At 46.5% G+C, this 22,178-nt stretch overlaps 1 protein-coding gene across 1 annotated transcript in view; it reads right to left on the reverse strand.

The window, feature by feature from the left end:
• The window catches only part of LOC106833201 (polycystin-1-like protein 2), a 97,663-nt gene extending 75,867 nt beyond the window's left edge, over positions 1-21,796 (reverse strand). The window contains exons 1-5 of the mRNA XM_070500573.1: positions 21,234-21,796; positions 18,752-18,916; positions 16,432-16,617; positions 11,048-11,158; positions 7,150-7,297 (exon numbers count right to left, since the gene is read on the reverse strand). Coding sequence (XP_070356674.1) covers positions 7,150-7,297; positions 11,048-11,158; positions 16,432-16,617; positions 18,752-18,916; positions 21,234-21,534 — 911 coding nt within the window. The 5' untranslated portion in view covers positions 21,535-21,796. The remainder of the gene's footprint in view (positions 1-7,149; positions 7,298-11,047; positions 11,159-16,431; positions 16,618-18,751; positions 18,917-21,233) is intronic.
• Between the last annotated feature and the right edge of the window lie 382 nt (positions 21,797-22,178).

Raw genomic sequence — 22,178 nt, forward strand, 5'->3', positions numbered from 1 at the left:
AATGTGACCAAATTTCAAGGGAAAACATAATCAATAGATGTGAGCCTTGAGATGACTCAGATGTTGGAATTACCAGACAAAGACTTTAAATCAGCTATGATAACCACGCCCCATGAGGTAAAAGGAAACCCTCTTGAGTGGAGAGATAGACATTCTCAGCAGAGAAACAATAAAAAAAAATAAAACAATGGAAATGTTTGAAATTAAAAACAATATCTGAAATAAAAAATTCACAGGATGAGTGCAATAGCAGAATAGAGATGAGAGAGGAAAAAGTCAGTGAACTTGAAGACATAGCAAGAGAAATTATCCAATCTAAAGGACAAAGAGAAAAAAATATTAAATTTTTAAAAATGAGCAAAGGGTCTTCAATCTGTGTAACAATATCAAAAGGTAAAACATTTGTGTCATTGGAGCACCAGAGAGAAGAAAGAAATTGGTGTAGAAAAATGTATTTGAAGACATAACAGCTGAAAATGTCCCAAATTTGGCAAAACACAACTTTAAAGATTCAAGAAGTTCCACAAGCCCCCCAAAGGAAAAAATTTAAACAGAAACATAAACACACATATAATAATCAAACTGCCGAAAATCAAAGATAAAGAAAAACTCTTGAAATCAGCCACAAAAAAAATGACTCATTATATCTAGAGAAAATGGTGATTTGTGTAGGTTTCTCCTCAGAAACCATGGAGGTCAGAAGACAGTGAACGACATCTTTAAAGCATTGAAAGAAAAGAACTGTCCACACACAATTCTATACCCAGCAAAAATATCTTCCAGGAGTTAAAGCAAAATAAGGGCATTCTTAGGAATAAAGAAATTCTCTAAGAATTTGTTGCCAGAAAAATCTACTCCAAAAGAATTGCTGAAGGAAATTTTTCCAGCTGAAGGGAAATGATCAGAGGGAAACCTGGAACTTCAGGAATGAAAAGAGTGTACAAGAAATGGTAAATATCCTGGCAAATGTGTAGACTATTTTCCTCCTCTTAAGTTCTTTAAAAGATGTATGATTGTTGAAAGGGTTTTTCAATGTATGTAGATGTCCTACATATGACAATTATAACACAAAGGAGGGCAGGCAAAGGGACCTATATGCCAGTAAGTCTTCAACATCTTACACGAAGTGGTAAATATTAACTCTAAGTAGACTGTGAAAGGCTAGGTATGTATATTGTAATCCCTAAAGCAACTACTAAGAAAGTAATACAAAGAGACATAACAAATAAAGCCACTATATCAGTTAAAATGGAATACTTCAAAAGAATCCAAAAGAAGGCAAGGAGAGAGAGGAACAGAGGGGACATAAACAGAGAGGGCAAACAGAAAACAAATAACAAAACAGTACGTAAATCTAACTATATCAATAATTACATGAATTGTAAATTGTCTAACCACACCAATTATTGAGCCAGATTGGAAATTAAAGAAACAAGACTTGACCATACCTGTCCACACGAGGTTCACTCTGAATATAATGATATAGATAGGTTAGAAGTAAAAGGATGGAAGAAAGATAGACACACCAGCAAACATTAATCAAAAGCCTGCTGGAGTGGCTGTTATTAATACCAGACCATGCAGATTTCAGAAACAAGAAAATGCTAACTCTTTATAGAAATGTGAAATATGGTTTTGAATAGCAAAATCAAGCCTGTTTTTCAGTGATGTGTCTGAAAGAAGCGGTTTATTCCGTTCTCTGAACTTTGGTGCCAACGGAAATCGCCCAGGACTAAAAAAGCAGAGAAATGGATTTTTCCTGATTTCTCTGCCAGTGATCTCACCCAAGGGAGAAGACTGCAAAGTGGTTTTGGAAACTGCTGCCAGCAAAGGGAAGATCTGCTCAGAGTACAAAGGGATGGAAACAACTTCAAAAATTGTTTTGTGATCCTATGACCCAGCAATTCCATTCCTGGGCGTAAACCCAACAGAAATGTATACAGATGCACACCAAAAGACGCATACTAGATGATGATCACGCTGCACAATTCGCAATAGCCCAATGGGAGACCTCTCCAGTGCCTATCAACACTAGAACGGACCAAAGTGAGGTATATTCACACAATAGAAGATTATATAGCAACGAGAAAAACGAAATCACAATTATAGACAAAAGTACGGATAAATCTAAAAGACATACTATTGAGCAGAATTCAAACACAAAAGTATATATACTTCAAGATTCCATTTATATGAGTTTCAAACACAGGTCATACTAATTGATGATACTAGAAATCAGTATCCTTGGGGGGCGCTGAAGGATTTCTAGGGTATTGGCTGTGTTTTGCTTCTTGATCTGGGTGCTGATTACATGGATGTGTTCACTGTGTAAAAACTAACTGAGCTGTATCTTTTTGTGCACCTTTCTGTATGTATATTATTCTTCAATAAAAAGCTTAAAAATTTGGGGCTGGCCCGGTGGCATAGTTGTTGAGTTTGTGTGCTCCGCTTTGGTGGCTGGGGTTCACAGGTTCAGATCCTGGGCATGGACCTACACACTGTTCATCAAGCTATGCTGTGGGGTGTCCCATATACAAAATGGAGGAGGATTGTCACAGATGTTAGCTCAGTGATAGTCTTCCTCAAGCAAAAAGAGGAAAGCTGGCAACAGATGTTAGCTCAGGGCCAATCTTCCTCACCAAAAAAAAAAAAAATTTAAAAAGTAGTTCAAGACCCTGTCATTCACTAATTTGTACACATTGCTTTGATATTTGACATTAATGGGATGCAACTTTTCTTTAAAAAGAAAGAAAGTGGAGAAGAAAGCTCACGTTTTGGGTCTTTGTTGATAACGTCCTATTGTTAAGAACGCTGTAGTCTGTGTCATTTTGCTTCTGTTGCTCACAAGTCACCAGCCATCTTGGTGGATGAGGCTGTCTGACCAAATCGGGCAGTGTGGTGGGCTGGAAAGAGTAAGAAACTGGAAAAGAGATCTCCTAGGGCTCCGTCAGTTACCTGCGTAATGCAGTGACCCAATTAACCTCTCTGAGCCTCTGTGCCCTTGTCCATAAAATGAGGTGAGAGCTGTTCCTGGCTGGGTCGTTGTAAGGTCTAAATGAGCCCATGGCTGAGTAAGTATCTGGCATGTAATAGACTCAAAGATTGTAGCTTTTTGTATAATAGGATGACATTTATGCCACTTACCTATTAAAGTAAAAGAATTGTATACTTTTATGTAATATTAATCCAATAGTAACAATTACCCATTGTTTAGAATTAACTCTGCCTCAGTTATTTTCTTCTTGGTAGCCCATTTTTTGTTAAAATTACCCAGTAAGTATTAGTAACACTCGCAATAATATTAACAATCACAGATCAAGTAACTCTTTGGTCTAAAGATTCTTCTGTATCCTCTGTAGCGGATGCTGTGGCGCGTCACCCAGATTCCACCCTTGAAGACGGAGGTGTGCACAACCCCAGCACCCGGCTCGTGGCTGAATCCACCTCCAGGAATTCCCCTTAGCCAAAAGGAGCTACTTCCTCCAAGGCGACATCCCCTCCCCAGAGACGTCCTGCATCCGATGGCTGCTCATTCTCGGGGTACAGAGGTCTCCCTCTCTTGCCTCAATTCAAGACCGGTCCCAGCTCCGGAGCTCTCTGTGGGGATTGGTGGCACCTGTGTGGCTACTGCCTCCCAGTCCAGCTTCTCCTGCCCCAGCTCAGTTCTGCCCAGTACACCTGCTGCATCCCTGAATCAGAGCCTGTTTCCTGGTACCCAACCTGCATACTCTCCCCAAAACAGTCTCTTTAAACCGGCTGGCATCAAAGGCTCTTCATCACCTGACCCCTTTGAGTTTTCCTGCACCATCTTTCGTTTTTCCCACATACCCCTGAACGCCTGGTGTAATGAGGTGCTCACAGGTACCCAAGGATGCCACACCCCTCTCCATCCATGACTTTCCTTTCTCTAGAGCCACTGCTCCTGCCTCATATTTCTGGCTCCTGGGAAGAACTTCAGCTCTAAAGTCCTTTCTGACCATCGCCTTCTACAGAGTTCTATCCTCTGCACCTCCCACCTGCCTGTGTACATCTAAGTCACTCTGAGGCTTGTGTTATCTTGTGAATTATTGATGTCCAGGGAATATCTTTGCATGCACTTTTCTCTGCATATATTTTGCGTCAATGAAAAGTTTAAAAGTTAGTTCAAGACTCTGTCACTCACTGATTTGTACACACTGCTTTGATATTTGACGTGAACTGGATGCCACTGAATGGCATGGGAAGTTGGTCCCCCCCAACATTCAAGAATGACAGTAATCCCTGGATTAGTCAGTAGGTGGCGCTGAGTTACCCAACGCCGGACTTGGACAAATTCCACCTTATGCAAAGTGTTCCATAAGGCAGATAAAACATTTTCAGAAACGTAGAAAGTTTTCCACGGCAAAAAGAAACGAAACAGCCCTCCATGAAAATGAACGCAAGACATGGGGAGTGCAAGGCGAGAAGGAGCTTCTAAAGGAGAAATCCTTTGGCTTGTGTTACGCTGTTTCTCTTTGAGGTTGAAGTCTCCCCCATCAGCTTATGTGAGGTGTCTACCATGGAGATGGGGCATCGATTTTGGTCTTAGCCTAAAGAAGAGTTAAGCAAAAGTAGGATTCTGTACAAACACGTAAAAGAAGAGCACAGTGACATCCACACAAAGTATGTGACTTCTGTATACTTAAATTTCATGCCATTTTTCCTATTGTAAATTGAGTGCTGAGGCTGCTAGTGCTGATAAGAAAGCATCAGAAATATATCTCCCAATGCTGGTAAAAATGATATAAGAAGGTGGGTAGATAGTTTCAAGGTCCTACAAGTCTTTAAAGAGATGAAATTGAATTATTTGGGTGGGGTGACGGTAGACAGTGTCACCATCTATTTCTTTTGAAAGAGAAAAAAAAAATGCCAGTGGCTTTTGCTTATAGCTAATGCCCAGAAGGACTGAATATGTAAAGCATTGCTTATTGTGGTCTCTCTTAGATTATGAAAAAATGTAATCACAGAGAATTCCAGGGAGTAATATGGCAAACACCCTTTGAATCACATCCAGAGTTGACAAATATTTGCATTTTATCCCATTTGCTCCAGTTTTTAACTACTGTTTGTTTATTACTGGAAAATCCTTGTATAACCAAAGGTCTCAGCAGGGCTACAGACAGTCAATTTTGACTTACGCTAAATTCAAGTTGTATAAAATTTTAGGGCTGAAAGATTGTGTACTGTAGCATTTGTTGTTTTATTGGTGAAATGGTAGCAAATGGGAAGAAATCTACAGAACAATGCCATAGGTATCTATACCACTTACACATTTTTTCCCCCAAAGCATCTTCACATGTGATTTCTCGCTTTACTCCATGGAACGATCAAGGCAGCCATCAATATAAATGTGACGGGGAAGGAGAGCGAAACCCAGGGCCAGGGCTTGTCTTGGGGTCTCACACCACGTTAGCAAAGTCTGGGACCAGAACCCCAGCCTCTGCATGTCATGGCCTGAGACCTCCGAGGACTGCTGAGTCTGAGACCTACTCTCTCTAGATCAGATCCAGGCTGTGGGCAGAGCTGGCCCCTGTTTGCCCCACCCCACCCAGGGCTTCTGGGAATGCCAGGCACCCACGGGGCTGGATTCAGAAGCTCCAGCTCGCATAGGGTAGAACCAGAGATGTTTTGGGCTTAGGAGAGGGGCTTGTGGGCCTCCGTGATTCCCCTGGGCATCCGTGTTGAATGGGGTCTCCCTGTATCTCCCAGGATCTGAAGATTCTGGAAGAGTAGGAGGCGGCCCTCCCACTGGGGCACCCAGCAGGGCAGAATGGGGCTTACCCCAGGTCCAGGTAGGACTTTGAAATGTTATGAATCCGGCTCAGCTGCCTCGGGTTGGGGAGGTACTATTCCCTGGGGGATGCAGAGGACGGTGCCCTCAGGCCCCGAGGCTGCACGCTGTGCTCTCTACGGAGCCTGAGAGCCTGAGCTTGATTCCAGACTGTCCTGGTTTGCATCCCCTCGCTGCCACTCGCTAGCCGTGTAGCTTGGGCAACGCTACTGTACCGCTCTAAGCCTGAATTACTTTGTCTGTGAAAACAAGATGATAATTCTCTAGTTCAGCACCATTCAATAGAGATACAATGTGAGCCATATGTGTAATTTTAAACTTTCTAATAGTCACTTTGAAAAAAGTAAGAAGAAATGGGTGAAATTAATTTTAATAATTTATTTCCTTTAACCAAATATATTTAAATACTATCATTTCAATGTGCAATCAATATAAAAAAGTCGTTAGTGAGATATTTTACATTCTTTTTGGGGGGAAGGGACTAAGTCTTCAAAACCCCATGTGTATTTACATTTACAGCATCTCTCAATGGAGACCAGCGCATTTCAAGTGCTCAGTAGCTCATGTGGCGAGCAGCTGTTATGTTAGACAGCACGGCCCTGGCTCATAGGGCTGCTGTAAGGATTAAATGAGATCATGTGTGAGAACTACTTGGCTTGACTATTTATTAATATTGCTACTATTGTTTTTATTATCCTTACCGACAGAAAGCATTCCCACACACAGGTGAGCATCTTCGTCACCCCATTACAGACTCCTTGGACCATGACCCAAGAGAGATTCTAGGCAGAGTCAAGCCAAAAGGACCCAGCTCCCCGTGACTGTGGGTGTGGCCTCCGTAAGGAGAAAACCCGTGAGCCCCCGTTCCTCCCATTCCCGGGTATATGCCTGTCTGTGCTGTGGCTCTGCCTCTCCTTCCGTCAACAGGTGGCGTCTATTTCTCCACATGTTGATTCTGGGATTGGAACTTGCTTTGGCCGACGGGACATTAGAAAATGTGACACAAGCAGAGATTTCAAAAATGCTCACACACTGGGCTATGCTCTCACTCACTGCCAGAAACCCTTTTGCCACCGTGCGAAGGAGCCTAGGCCAGCCTGTTGAGTGATGAGCGACACATGCTCCTAGCCGACGTCTGGCTACCTGCCAGACACGAGTGAAGGCTCCCTGGGCCTTCCAGCCCCAGATGGGCCAGCTCAGACAAGAAAAGCCATCTAGCTGATCCAAAGAACCATGAGAAATAATAAATATTATTGTAAGCCACTAAGTTTGGGGACGTTTTGTTAAACAGCAAAAACTGATGGATGCATCCTGACTCAAGGCTCAGAGGTTCCTCTTACCTCGGGGGGTAGTAGGGATCCAAAGTGTGGCCGTCTCCCATGCTAATTATACAGGACAGGTTTCCCACGTAGGGAGAGAGGAGCCATGTCAGGGAGATGGTGACGTCGTCGAAGATGAAACTCTCATTGGACACCGTCAGCCGTAGGCCTGCCAATCAAAATGCAAAATGCGGTTGTGCCATCACAAAGCAAAATTGTGTGTTTCTGTTTAAAATCTACTCTCTTCTCCTCACCTGTCCTTTATCTTTAGGTGAGCCTTTTGAAGTTTTTACAATTTTAGTTTTACTTTTTAAATTTCTTTGTAATTTTATTTTTTGTTCATAGGTAGCACATGACCAAGATACAGAATTTGAAATATATAAAAGAATATATAGTGAAAAGGAAGCCCCCCCCTCCACCGCCACCCTTCAGGCCCCCGTTCTGCTCCCCAGAGGCAACCATTGTTACCGGTATCCTGGGTCCTCTTCCACAGGTGCCTACACAATCACAGGCACAGACAGACTTTTCTATTTGTACAAATGGTGCACATTGTGTTCACTATTTGGCACCTTCCATTTCTTTCACTTAGTTTATCTTATAAGGTGTTCTATGTGAATTCAGTTAGAACTGCCTTGTTCTTTTTAATAGCTGTACGGTGTACCCTAATTTATTTAACCAGGATTCTATTGATTGTCTAAGTATTTTTAATGTTTATAATGTTTTTATATTTTATAATGTTTAAAAAGACAAAAGGCAAAGCATGTTTAAGAAAACCTACTTGGCTAACGTGGCCGATGAGTCATGGAAAGCCATTTAGTGCATGTGAAATTTTACAAAACCTTGAGCTTCAGAAGTGGGCATGAGGGATGGGTGAGGGGCAGACTTTGCTGGGGCTTCACACAGCCCCGGGCTAACCTGTGCAGTAGAATCTCTCAGTTTCTGAGCACAGATGAGAAGGGAAAGATCTAAGAAGCCGAATGCCAATGAAAGGATTTTTCTTGAACTAGTCAGAAAGCCGTCAGGGTCCTGATTGACAACCTCCTGAGAAACTCAGGAGGCAGCTCGGCCCTTCCGGGCACAGGACTGCTGGATGAAGTCCTCCCCCCCTTCCCAGATCAGAAGCCGACTGGGACTAGAACACACTGACTCGCTAGCGGACAGGATATTTGAAATCAAGGTTGGGACAGAAAATCCGGCCCATGTGGTTGCCAGACCCAATTCACCCCCTGCCCTAAGCTGTGCATTTGTCTGATGACAGCAGCACTGTGACTGGCGGATCCCCAAAGGGCACCCTTTGTCCATTAGCAAAACCACCAAGCGGAAAGCGCTGCCAAAACACGTGGCCTCCACTTCCCAGAAAACAGAATGGAGACACCTCGCTCTCTCTTATTCCACCCAAGTGTGTCCAGCCAACTGACGCCGCTGGTAAAGCGTGTCTTCAAGGCCCCCCTCCCCTTCCCGCACCCTCTCCTCTGTGTGGTCCTCCCTCCTCCTATACCCACGGACCCTGCTCTCCTGGATGGCCCCTGGGGACCCCAACATTCCCTGACTCATCTTTTCCTTCAGAGCTTCTTGCACCATTACTCAGCCGTCAGTAGAAGTTGCTGTTCCAACCGATTAATTTGCTGGACAATAGCATAATGTGATTTCACAGCCTCGGGGGAAATTGGCGCTCTCCTACTCTGTTAGCAGGAGTGTAAATAGATACAGCCATTTTGGAGGGTAATTTGGCAAATCTATTAACATTTAAAATGCACACATGCTCTGACCCAGCATTTCCACTACTTGGGATCTCTCCTCTAAAAATAATCCCAGGCCAAGATATACGCACAAGAGAGCACTGCAGAGTGATGCATATAACAAAAAATCAGAAGCAACCCAAATGTCCATCAATAGGGGAACTGGTTAAATAAATCTTGACATAATCTTATGATGGAATGCTAGGTAGTCATTAAAAGAACAAGGTAGTGACTTGGAGAGATGTCCAGGATATACTAGTTAGTGAAAAAAATTGAACTGTAGACTAACATATTTAACATGATTATATTTTTACATATATGCATTCATACATAGCCATGTCTGTGAAAAGATTTTAAAGGCCAGGGAAGAATTTATTCTAAACAGTTAGCTGTGGTTTCCTTATGGGAAACAGGATTCTTCCTTCTTGATTACAAAACTTCTATAAATTATGGTAATATGGGTTATTTGCATGGCTTTCAAGATTCCTATTTTTTAAAAGATCCTGTGCGGACAGCTAATCTTCGACAAAGGAGCTAAGAACATACAATGGAGAAAGGAAAATCTTTTCAACAAATGGTGCTGGGAAAACTGGGCAGCCACATGCAAAAGGATCAAAGTAGACCATTGTCTTATACCACACACAAAAATTAACTCAAAACAGGTCAAAGACTTAAAGGTAAGACCTGAAACCATAAAACTTCTAGAAGAAAATACAGGCAGTAGGCTCTTTGACATGGGTCTTAAAAGGATCTTTTCAAATACTATGTCTTCTTGGACAAGGGAAACAAAAGACAAAATAAACAAGTGGGACTTCATCAGACTAAAGAGCTTCTACAAGGCAAGGGAAACCAGGATCAAAACAAAAAGACAACCCACCAACTGGGAAAAAATATTTACAAATCATATATCTGACAAGGGATTAATCTCCATAATATATAAAGAACTCACACAATTCAACAACAAAACATCCAACAACCTGATCAAAAAATGGGCAGAGGATATGAACGGACATTTCTCCAAAGAAGATATACAAATGGCCAATAAACACATGAAAAGGTGCTCAGCATCACTGATCATCAGGGAAATGCCAATCAAAACAACACTAAGATATCACCTTACCCCTGTTAGAATGGCTAAAATAACTAAGGCAAAAAATAGCAAATGTTGGAGAGGATGTGGAGAAAAGGGAACCCTCAAACACTGCTGGTGGGAATACAAACTGGTGCAGCCACTATGGAAAACAATATGGAGATTTCTCAAAAAACTAAAAATAGAAATACCATATGATCCAGCTATCCCACTACTGGGTATTTATCCAAAGAACTGGAAATCAACAAATCAAAGAGACTTATGCACCCCTATGTTCATTGCAGCATTAGTCACAATAACCAAGATCTGAAAGCAACCCAAGCACCCATCAACAGATGAATGGATAAGGAAGATATGGTATATATACACATATATATACAACGGAATACTACTCAGCCATAAAAAAATGACAAAATCATCCCATTCACAACAACATGGATGGACCCTAAGGGTACAATGTTAAGAGAAATGAACCAGACAGAGAAAGACAAACACTGTACGATTTCACTCGTATGTGGAAGATAAACAAACACATGGACAAAGAGAATTATTTAGTGGTTACCAGGGGGAAGGGGAGTGGGGAGTGGGCACAAAGGGCGAAGGGGCACACCTATAAGATGACTGACAAATAATAATATACAACTGAAATTTCACAATTTTACAAACTATCATAATCTCAATTTAAAAAAAAGTCCCTGTGCGTTCTAAAATGGCAGCCTGTGGGAAGGGCTGTGGTTGAGTGGGTGTGGAGTAGGGGAGAGATTTTTTGACTCCTTTCAATCAAGTAACCTTGTTTTTGCCTGTTGTGTTCATTGGGTCACTCCATGAAATTTAATTTGAAGGGTCCTGGGACTAAAAAGAATAACATATTTTTTTGACTTCCAGCTTGATGTCTGGTTTCTGCAACAGGACCCTCAAACACTTTACCCCAAGGCTAAGCCAGGTGAGGAGGTCAGGCTGCAGGGTGGAGAAGTGTTAGCACACAGCAGATGGACCTCCATGGGCGGCTGCTGTCTCTGCTCTGAGAGGGGCTGGACCTGGCGTGGAAATAAGAAGGGAATTCCCACACCCAGGCAAGCTGGGAACTCACCTTCCCGGCACCGGTACTGCACCCACAGGTAGCTGCCCCGGGTGGGGCACAGGTCTCCAAAGTAGGTCCCATCTGCTGCCACTTGGCACGCCTGCAGCCCCTGGCACTGGCCTGGGAAGCACCCACATCCCAGCAGCAGCAGGAACGGTGAGAAGGACATAAAGGGATAAGTTCAGACAGAGATGAAGGAGCTCGCATTCATTCATTCGCCCACTGTCCACCCACCATGTTATCTGTTGGTGTCTCCTGGGGACCAGGCACTGTGCTAGGTACTAGGAGGAGACAGAAGTAGCGTTCCTGCCCTCAAGCAGCTCAGGGTCCAGCACAGTGGTTCCCAAACTTTAGAGTGCACCCAAATCCCACAGAGGACTTGTGAAGACAGATTTCCAGACCCCTCTCCCAGCGATTCTGATTGAGTAGATGTGGAGGGCAACTTGAGAATTTGCTTTTCTAACAAGCTCCCGGGTGATGTTGAAGCTGCTGGCCCAGGGACCCCACTTTGAGAACGACTGGTCCAATGGCGTCTAGTCAGATGGCCTAGAAAACTGCACCCTGAGAACTGACAAAGAGGGGATAAGTTTAGGAATCGTATGTCTATCAGGGGCACCAGGTGCCCACAGGAGGGAGGAGTGTGGAGAGCCCAGGCCAGAATCTTCAGGATTGTCTCCACACCCCTCCCTCCTGCCTCTGTAGATGAGCTAAATGCCTACAGAGAAGCCTGTGAGAATGGACAGGCAGGCACTGTGGCCCCGATTTCCTCCTTGGCTGGAGAGCACCCTCATGGCTTTGCTCTGCGGTGCCTCACCTTCCTGGTTCTCTTTAGCCTCTTAGAAACCCATGCTTGCTGCAGACTTTGGCGTATTTAAATACTCTTTGCCTGTCCAGTTGCTTAGCCAGCCAAGCCCCCACCCCATCCCCAGATGCTCTCCTGGCCCTGGTTCCTTCCCTGGTGTCATTGTTTCCTGAACCCCTGCTATTAGCCGGGGGCCAATGACACCCCAATGTACATCTCACCTCTCTCTTGAGTTCCTAACCTGCATGTCCGGTTGTCTACATGGCATCTCCACTTGGATGTCACAGGGTACCCCAGGCTGCTCATATCCTGAAATGTAGTCTTGATCTCTGATGGGTTGAAGTGTGTCCTCCAAAAATTTATATTGAAGTCCTAACCCCCAGTACCCATGAATGTGACTTGCGTTGGAAGTAGGGTCTTTGAAAAGGTGATCGAGTTAAGATGAGCTCATTAGGGTGAGCCCTTAATCCGATAGAACTGGTGGCTTTGTAAGACGAAGGAAATTTGGACACAGAGACACACCACATGAAGATGGAAGCAGGTTGGAATGATGCATCTGCAAGCTAAGGAACGCCTGGCAGTGCCAGCAAACACCGGAAGCTAGAGGAGGCAAGGAAGGACTCTCCTCTATAGGTTTCAGGGGGAGTGAAGCCCTGCTGACGCTTTGATTCTGGGCTTCTGGCCTCCAGAACTGCGAGAGAATAAATTTCTGCTGTTTTTAGCCTCCCAGGGTGTAGTACTTGGTTGGGGCAGCCCTAGGATATTAATCCAATCTCCTTCCTCCTCCTTCCCCGACCAGCCTCTCCTCCTCCAGCCTCTGCTCTCGAAGCACACAGAATTGCCCGTGCCTGGAATGCCAGGGTCATCCTGGACTCCCATCAATCACCAAGTCCCGTCGGTTCTTCCTTCTGCCTCTGGAATCCGTCTGTTTCTCTCCATCGTCATCGCCCTCGTCTGCACCAGCCTCCCTCACCCGGGTTTCTGGCGTCAGCCTCCCTTGTCTTCCAGCCCCAGTGTCAGTCTGGACTCACAGCAGCCTGCAGGAGGCTCTCCCCTGGCCATGTCTCTCCCATGCTCAAAACCCTCCAGTGGCTTCCCAATGTCCTTGGGGTAGAGTCTGGGTTCCCCGGGCCCTGGGGCCCCACCTCTGCCTGTGCTAGAGCCATGCTGAGCACTTGGCAGTTCTCTCCACCTACCATGCTCCTTCTCATCTCCAGGACTTGACACAGGCTCTTGGCACTCCCCCAAACACCCCTCCCCAAACGCCCAACTGTCCTTTCCTGGTTGACTCCTGCCAGACCTTCACGTCTCAGTTTAGGTCTTGTCTCCTCTGGGAAGCTGGCTGGTCATTTGACCTTTGGCCCACAGATCTACCCTAACCTTGGTTGGCTCTGAATTATGGGAAACTACATTGCCAAAATTCCCCTGTGCACTGGCTTCCAAGAACTTGGCTAATGGCAGGCACTGGCAGAAGACTGGAGGTAGTGTGTTAGTTTGCAATTGCTGCTGTGACAAATTACCAAAAACTTAGTGGCTTAAAACAGCACAAATTTATCTCACAGTTCCGGAGATCAGAAGTCTGGGTGGGCTCTGCAGGGTTCTGCTCAGGGTCTCACAGGGCTGAAAGCAAGGTGTTGGCTGAGCTGCATGCCTTTCCGGCAGCTCTGGGGAAGAATTGACTTCCAATCTCATTCTTGTTGTTGGCTGAATTCAGTTCCTTGTGGCTGTAGGACTGAGGTCCCATTTCCCTGCTGGCTGTCAGCTGGGACCACCCTTAGCTCCTAGAGGCCACTCTCGAGTCCTTGCATATGGCTCTCTGTATCTCAGAGCCAGCAGTGGTGCATCAGATCTGTCTCACACTTGAATCTCCGACCTCTCCATCTGCCACATCTCTCTTCTGCTTCACACCTGAGTAAATTCTTCGCTTTTAAGGGCCTGTGTGTTTAAATTGTGCCCACTTGGATCATCTCTGTATTTTAAGATTAGCAACCATCATTACATCTGCAAAGTCCCTTTTGCCATGTAAATTAACATATTCACGGGCATAGAATCTCATCATACCCAGACGTCCAGGGATTAGGGTGGGAAATCTTGGAGGCCATAATTCTGCCTACCCCAGACAGGAAGACATAAGAGGACAGGGTCCTCTTCATCCTCTCTCTCACTGCAGCTCCTCTGTTTCTCCAGCTCCCTCTGGACAGGCCCTCCCTCTGTGGTCCTCACTCCCACAGAGCGCCCTCCACCGTGGTTCTAGCATCTGCTGGATGGCCCTGACTTCTGGTTTTGGTATGACCATCCCCTCCAGTTGTCCCTCTAGCCCTTAGAGGTGGTAGTGGCTTTCTGTTGATGCTAATGTCAGGGTTGCATCACCACCCCATTTGGCCTCTCAGCATTTCCATTACTTGGGTAACCAATTCCCTGTGTTAAATTCCCTCTGTTGAAAGACCTAGCATGAGTTCTGTTTTCCTGCTGGGACCTCGTTTGACACACTCTCAATCTGAGTTCTGTACCCCTGCAATGTGCATCCACAGCACTAGACTGCAACCGCCAAGAGAGAGGAGTGTTGTTTTGTTTTGTTTTGTTTTTTTTGTTCACTCCTGTATCACCAGCACACAGAACAGTACCTGGCACATAGCTCATACGAAAGAAGTTTTGCAAAAAAATAAAAATAAAAGTTTTGCATGAGTAAATACACAGCACCATTGCTCCCTTATACTGTATGGAGCACAGTGCTAGGTAATTGCCTGTATTCACATCTGTCTCCCCAGTAGATTGCAAGCTCTTTGGAAAACAGGCCATTTGATTCAACCCTGCATCCAGAGAGCCCAGGATAGAGCATGGTACAATGTTGGTGCTCACTGAATGTTTATTGCCCAACTGATTGAATGAATGAGTGATTGTGGCACTTGGGTACAAACGGATCCCCTTGGGGCCTAGACCGCTCCTCCCACCCTTCCCCAAAGGATGAGGGCTCCCCTGCAGTGTGCTCTCTGGGGTGTGGCTACAAGGTTTGGAAACTTGCATCTGGGCCTTTGAGGAAATAGCCTGCTCAGGCCCATTCATGCCTCTGTGAGGGAGGCACACCCATCACCCTGTCCAGCCCAGACCTTTCCTCCTTGGAGGGGCCACAGGCTCAGGAATGCCAGAGCCACAAAGAGAGGGGGTGAGAGCCAAGTAGCTGATTTCAGCATTTCCCTCCTCCACACCTGCTCTAAGGGGAGCAGAGACAACATGGGCCAGACACAGACGGGAGAGGAGCAAGTCACCTTTCAGGGGAGATGCAGCGTGCTTCCCCAAATTGGGGAGGAGGCTGCTTGGCAGGTTCTGGGGGTGCTGGGTATCCCTCCCTGACCTCACAGGACCTTTGGGCAGAGGCAGAGCTCCGAGGGCAATTGCTGTGGCACATGTGGGGAGACTGGGCCCACGGCCCCAGATCTTCCAGCCTGGGCACAGATTGCTGTGATTTTATTTAGCCAAGAAGCAGCAGACCACGTGACTTGACAGGACCCTGCAGGCCTGACCGTGATCACCCAGCCAAGAGGAGAGGCCTCCCCTGTGTCCTGGACGGAAGAGGTTTCTGAGGGCTTTGCACCCCCAGGAGGGTGCAGAGAGCCCCCATAATACCTGAAATTGAATCCTTGCCATCAGGCAAATGCAGCTCAGAGGCTGACTTAATCTGATTTAGAAAAACAAAGCCCTAGAGAAACTCTCCCACCTGAATGAGAGATGCCACCAGGAGCATTTGTTTCAGCCTTATTCATAGTAGCAAGGATTGAGACACAACGCAGTCTGCTCTCAACCGCGGGAGAAACAAGTTACGGTGTGGTTATACAATAGACAACACAAATATACCAGTACAACGTGGATCGAGATGGATAAGACACCATGACAACATGATGTTGAGGGAAAAAAACACAAGAAAAAGAAGCAAGGGAGAAAAAAGCACATTGCAGAATGACATTACAGTATGACACCATTTACATAAATGTTAAACATCTGCAAAGCAATACTATACAAGGCTTAGGGATGCATAAACAGGAGGCAGCAATAAAAAAAACACATGTGTGATTAATAAACACTGAATTCGTGACAGGAACAGACCAGGGATGGCTGCACTGGCGCGTCGGCTGTATATCTAATGTTGTATTTGTTTCTTTAATGAATATGTAATGTATTCGTCTCTCTAATGAGGGGATCTTAAGTAAATATGACATAAGATTTGACCAAGTTGGGTAATGGAGTCTATGGGAGTTCACTGAAATATTTTTTATTCTTGTCTGTATCTTTGAAGTATTTCAAAATTTTTTAAAAATTAAATTAAAAAGAGAAAGTGGTGTTTCTCGCACCCAAATAGGGGATAAGAATGCCCACTTATCCCACTGGGGTGGGTCTGATGTCTGGTGAATGGTTGAACCGTGGCCCCCTAGCTTCTCTGCTCGGTGCTGGGGGCAGAGACTGGCCAGTTTTCCCAATGTCGGAGCCCAACGTGAGATAGGAAGATTGCCCAAGGCATCCAGAACCCTTTGCAGGGTGCAGGACACTGGGAGCTGCCCTGTGCTCTCAGGCAGAGCCGCGGAGCCCCTGGGCCTACCTGCCACTTCGTCCTTGACGCTGACCCAGCCGCATCCGTCCTCCAGGTCTGAGGGGCGCCCGGCATCCTGGACGCAGTAATGGGGAGTCTGGCGCCCGTAGAAGGCGTCCTGGACGTGGATGACCTCCCCCCAGCCACAGTGCATGGTGGCATTGTGGCCCTCACAGGCCAGACTCTGGCCGACACCTGTGACAAAGGTAAGGTGACACCTTAGGGGGGGCTCATGGTCACGGGTGAGTGAGGGCCTGGCTAAGGGAAGTGAAGGAGTCTCAGCGCTCACGACTGTGAGATGCAATGACTGAGCAGGAGCTGGCTCAGCAGCGGGGAGGAGTATGACGTGGTGCGTGAGCATGGCTCTGGAACCAGGCTGCCTGCGGTCAGGTCCAGCTCAGCCACACACTCGCTGTGTGACCTGCAAGTTACTTAGCTTCTCTGTGCCTCCTCTGTAGAGAGGGGTGTCAATACCTCACCCCATAAGGTTGTCCTGGGATTCAACGTCCCTAGGATGGAATGAGTATGTGCATGTAGAGTAAGGGCCACACAAATGGCAACTATTATTCTGCATGTTTCGAGCACCTTCCTTGAGCCTTATCTGAAAACAATGCCTGGCACATAACAGATCCTAAACAAGCATTTGCTGAATGAATAGCGGTTTCATGGGGTCTTCCTGCCCGTCCTCTGAGCTGTGCTAGTATGCTCCCCATTAGGACCATCAGACAACACGGGGTCACTGTGCTGAGACCCCACTCCAGCCTGGCTCCCAGCACATGGTCCACACAGTAAACATTTGTTGAAAAAGAATGACCTGGCTCAGGTGTGCACAGCTAGAAAGTGGGAAACGCTGGATTTGAACTCAGGCCTGTCTGCCTGGTGGGGACACCAAAGGGTGGGGGTGGAGACCAAAATCTGTGTTAGTGTCCTACAGCTGCTGTAACTAATTACCACCGAGTGGCTTAAATAGCACAAATTTATCATCTTGCGGTTACAAAGGTCTCAAGTCCGAAATGGGTCTCACTGGGCTAATATTAAGGTGTGGATGGGGCTGGATCCTTCTGGAAGCTCCAGGGGAGAATCTGTTCCTTTGCCTTCGCCAGATTCTAGAGGCCACCTGCATTCCTTGGATTGTGGCCTCTTTCACCACCTTCAAAGCCAGCAGCATAGCATCTTCCAGTCTCTCTCTCTGCCCATAGGCAAACCCAGTTCAAGTCTCATCTGTGTCACTTCCGAGCTGTGCGGCCTTGGGCAAGGAACTTACCTTTTCCGAGCCTCACTTTTTCCAGCTTTATTATGGGCCTACAATAGAATAGTGGTGGTACTTCCATTGTGGTAGTGAATACATGCACACAGAATGCGCAGCTCAGCGCCTGCAACTCCTGCTTGATACATGTCAGCTGTTTGTAGTGCAACCTCATGCAGGGGCTCTGAGACCCTAGGGGCTACCAGAGCCTGAGACAGGCTCGAAGTTGCGTGGGGGAGGGGCAGGGATTCAAGGGGCTGTGATAAGAAGAGAGGGAAGTTGCATAACCTGAAGCTGCCGGGTTTTCAGAATTACAGCACAGGGAGTTAAGCCTACATGGCATCTGTTTAAAGCCAGGTGGAGGTGGCGGAGCAGGGGCCCATCTAAGTGTCCAAATCCAGAACAGGCCTGGGAGCTGGGAGTCTCTGATGAGGAGCTTAGAGCCTGGAAGCAGCTGGACCCACAAAGCCCAGAAGCTCTGTCAAGCCTGACTTGAGGGTCAAGGGACCTTGGGGTGGCTCAGCTCCAAGACCAGGCCCTGATGCCAGGGCCCCGCATGGTGGGCAGGACCCAGCGTGCGGTCACAGGCCACTCCTGCTGGGGTTCTTACACATAGTCTCCAGGAGGGGGTCCCCAGGGCCTGCAAAGAGAGCCAACCACGGGCAGCAGCTGGAAAGGGCACAAGAGCAGAGCATGGGGGAATTTGGGAGTCAGGGGGTGTGATGTGGGGGATGGGGGCTCAGACCCAGGCTGGCCAGGGAGCAGGAATCAAGAGTGAGTGAGAACAGCCTCCTGGGACCACGTCTCCCCTCCCAAGAAGCCTGAAAAAGGAGAGCAAAGATGAATAAGCATTTCCCCCAGGTGCAGGTGTCTGTGAGGGAAAGACACAGAGAAGTGAGACCAGGAGGGAGGCAGGTGGACAGGGGGAGAGGGGACGAGAGCTGGAGAGATGGAGAGAGACACAGAGACGCAGAGCGTCACACAGAGACAGGCAGGCATTTAGAGAGACAGAGAGAGAGAGACTGAAAAAGAGAGACAGGAGGAGACAGAGGAAGGAGGGAGACCCCAACAGGCCCAGCTCACCAAACTCGCAGATGAAGGCGAATGGGTGTGTGCAGTTGTCCGAGGCCGCCCACCCGGAAGAAGGGTCTCTCCCGATGTAGCCGCAGGTGTGGGGAGCAGGAGCAGGCTGTCCTCCGCGCCAGTGGCTGTAGCTCGGAGCTGAGGTGTCCAGCCAGACGCCCGGCCCTGGGATGGGGACACGATCGCCAGGACTTGGAAACATTCCCCTGATCCCCTTCAGGTCCAAGGCACCCCCCCAGCTCAGCTCCTGGTGTGCAGTAAGTGCTCAGTCAGGGCTGACAGGCTGAAGGCCTCATTCCCAGGCCAGCAAAGTGGGGTCTCCATTATCTTCCAGCGCTCAAACACTAAGAACTTGACCTAAAAACCCAGAGGCCAAGTCAGAGAGCCCATACCAGATGATTTGATTCAATAAAGGGTGCTTCCAGCAACGTCTGACCATGATCTAAAAATGACCCAGAAGGGTGCTGTGGGATGTTCAAAGGGGTTCCACACAGAGGCAGCGGCCCCTGTCAAATGCATCTGGATGGTGCTGAGTCGACACAGAAGTGGATCTCATTGCTTCAGGGCTCTTCAGAGAGGCCTCGAATCCCCTGACATGACTCGAAGTGCCGTGTATGTGGAATACAGAGGCATTTCAAGGATGCCAGAGATCTAGAAAACGCTGGATATAAAATATTTACTGTGAAGACTCAAAAATGTATTTATTCATCTTTTAAAAGAAAAGAAATCCAGGGGCCGGCCCTGTGGCCGAGTGGTTAAGTTCATGCGCTCTGCTTCTCCAGCCCAGGGTTTTGTGGGTTCAGATCCTGGGCGCAGACATGGCACCGCTCATCGGGCCATGGTGAGGTGACATCCCACATGCCACAACCAGAGGCTCTCACAACTAGAATGTACAACTACATACAGGGGGACTTTGGGGAGAAGAAGAAAAAAAAGAAGATTGGCAACAGATGTTAGCTCAGGTGCCAAGCTTTAAAAAAAATTAATTAATTAAAAAAAGAAATTCATATTCATGGTTAAAAAAAATTCAGAGTGCAAAAGGGTATAAGAGAAAACATCTTCCCTCTCTCAACCTATGGACGACTCCCATTATTGTTAGCTTTCTTGTGAATTGTTCCAGCAGAATTTTATCCGTATATCAGCACCTATGAGCGCCTGAAACCTATTGATGCAAATGCTATCGTATTGCACACAGCACTCTGCCCCTTGCATCTTAAATAACATTAAGTATTGGAGGTTGTTGCATATCAGCCTACTCAGATCTGCCTAATTTTCTGTAACAGCCATGCAGCATCCCTTGGAGATTTTAAATAGACACAACTCCTTTAACTGCATGAGAATGGATGCTCAGTATACAGAAATCGGCAATCACTATATCAACAAATCAAGGAACCATTCAATAGATGTTGCCTGAAGACTCATTTTAGAATTCAAATCCCTTGGCTGTGAGTTTCCCAAAATGATCTTCCACGACTGCGCCCTCGCGAAAAAGCATTTCCGTCCACTCTGGTGTATTTCTGTAGGTGCTTAGCCCAGACCAAGTTACTCATTTCTAAAACCCAGTAGCTTCTACGGGGCAATGTGACGTGAAGAGACACTGGCTCGAGACCTCAATGCTCTTCACTAGCTGCATCATCTTGAGTGAGTTATTTCGTCTCTCTGGGCTTCATTTTCCTCCTCCAGAAAGTAAGAATAGCATGCCTGCCTCATGGGGCAGCTGTAAGGGTTAAATATGAATGTCCATTCTGTGTTATGTACAGACACTGGGAAAACAAAAATGGCCAGAATATGGTTCCATCCTTTGCAGAGCTCGCAATCTAGGAAGGAAGACATACAGCTACAAACTCAAGTTACCAAAAGTGTTGCATAGAGGTGTGGACAAGGTCCTACAGGTGCATAGAGAAGGACTCACCAGATTGCGCTGGGGTTGGGGGAAGGAGCCCTCGAGGAGGAAAGGATGAGTGAGAGTTTCCAGGAGGACCACTAAAATGAGACCATCTAATGTGAACTGAGCCGTGCTAAGCGCTTCACCTGCTTTAATCCCATAAGAAATGGGGAAAGGCAGTGGTTTGGAAAGAGCTTAATAATTATTTTCTGAGACTCAGTTTTCTCATCTGTAAAACAGGGACAATAATAACAATTATCTCATCAGTTATCATAGGATTCAACGTGATAATGGACACAAAGCTCTCAGGGTAATGCCCCGCACTATTGTAGCAAGAAGTGAAGAAGTCACAGCTACTATTATTAATAGGCACATGCAAAGAAATGGACATTTCTAGAGTGTTGGCTGTGTGCCGGATTCTGTGGTATGTAGGGTACGTCAATCGTTTTATTTGATCCACAAAACAACCCAAGAGGAGGGTGTCCTCACCGTGAGAAGTGGGACATGTCCATTTATTCCATGGAGCTCTGGCTAAGAAGTCATGGTGAAAATCACAGCCACAAGCTTCCCGTAAAATATAATTATCACAGCACCTACCTTCTGGGGTTCCCTTCCGCAGGGAGTTCCCTGTGAGTCCAATCCACCATTCCCTGTCTTGGGAGATGTGCTTCTGCAGAAACCGCTGGGTGTCTTCATCACGAATAAAGACCAGGTGGCCTCCTTGCCTCTCGCACCAGCTCTGGGCACCATAGAAGGCGCGGCCAAGAGACACAAATTCATAGCAAGCGTCTCTGAAAGCCACTTGGCTCTTAGAGCAAAAACTGCCATCCTGTGGCTTAGCAGTAGCGGCCATAAACCTCAGAGCAAGCCCCAAGAGTACCAAGCCTGCTGTGCTCATCCTTGAACCACCACCACTGGAGCGTCTGGGTGGAGCTCCCTCTCGGGTCCTTCATATGCTGGCGCCTTCACAACCATCTGTCATCCGTCTTTCCTTCTCTCTTTACATCAAATAATAGCCACTACCTCTTGTTTAAGAAACAAAAGACTCTGGGTGAATGTGTCTGTGTTTTTGCCTCCCACAGCTCTTTGCTCAATGCCTATTCCAAATCCAATTTAATTCACAAAATGGTCTTCTAGAGAAAGACAAAGCTGTTGTCTCACCTGTCTGCCTGTCATTTGGTCAACTGTCTGCTTCCGATAAAAAGTCCTTGCTATTGGTTTTATGTCATTACCTTTGAGGGCCAAATGTTTCATGAGAAGCCATCAGCATGTGGGGAGTATGTGATAAAATGAAAATGGCAGGGAAGTGAAAGTTATGGGACGGTAGAGAGACCAAATTGCGCTCATATCCGATCCTATTGTCTAGAGTGGCTGCTGTGCCCGAACGATAAACGCATTCTCCCCAGCGTGGCTCCAGTCCTAATGGAGATGTTTTCCACTCTCTGATTCATCACATTACCACTCATGCCTGTTAGAGGATAAAAATTTCCTGCAAAATCTATTTGATGTCGTCACAAAAATAAGCTTTTAAAACTTCAAGCC

Source organism: Equus asinus, chromosome 28 (genome assembly GCF_041296235.1).
Source record: "Equus asinus isolate D_3611 breed Donkey chromosome 28, EquAss-T2T_v2, whole genome shotgun sequence".
Classification (NCBI taxonomy): domain Eukaryota; kingdom Metazoa; phylum Chordata; class Mammalia; order Perissodactyla; family Equidae; genus Equus; species Equus asinus.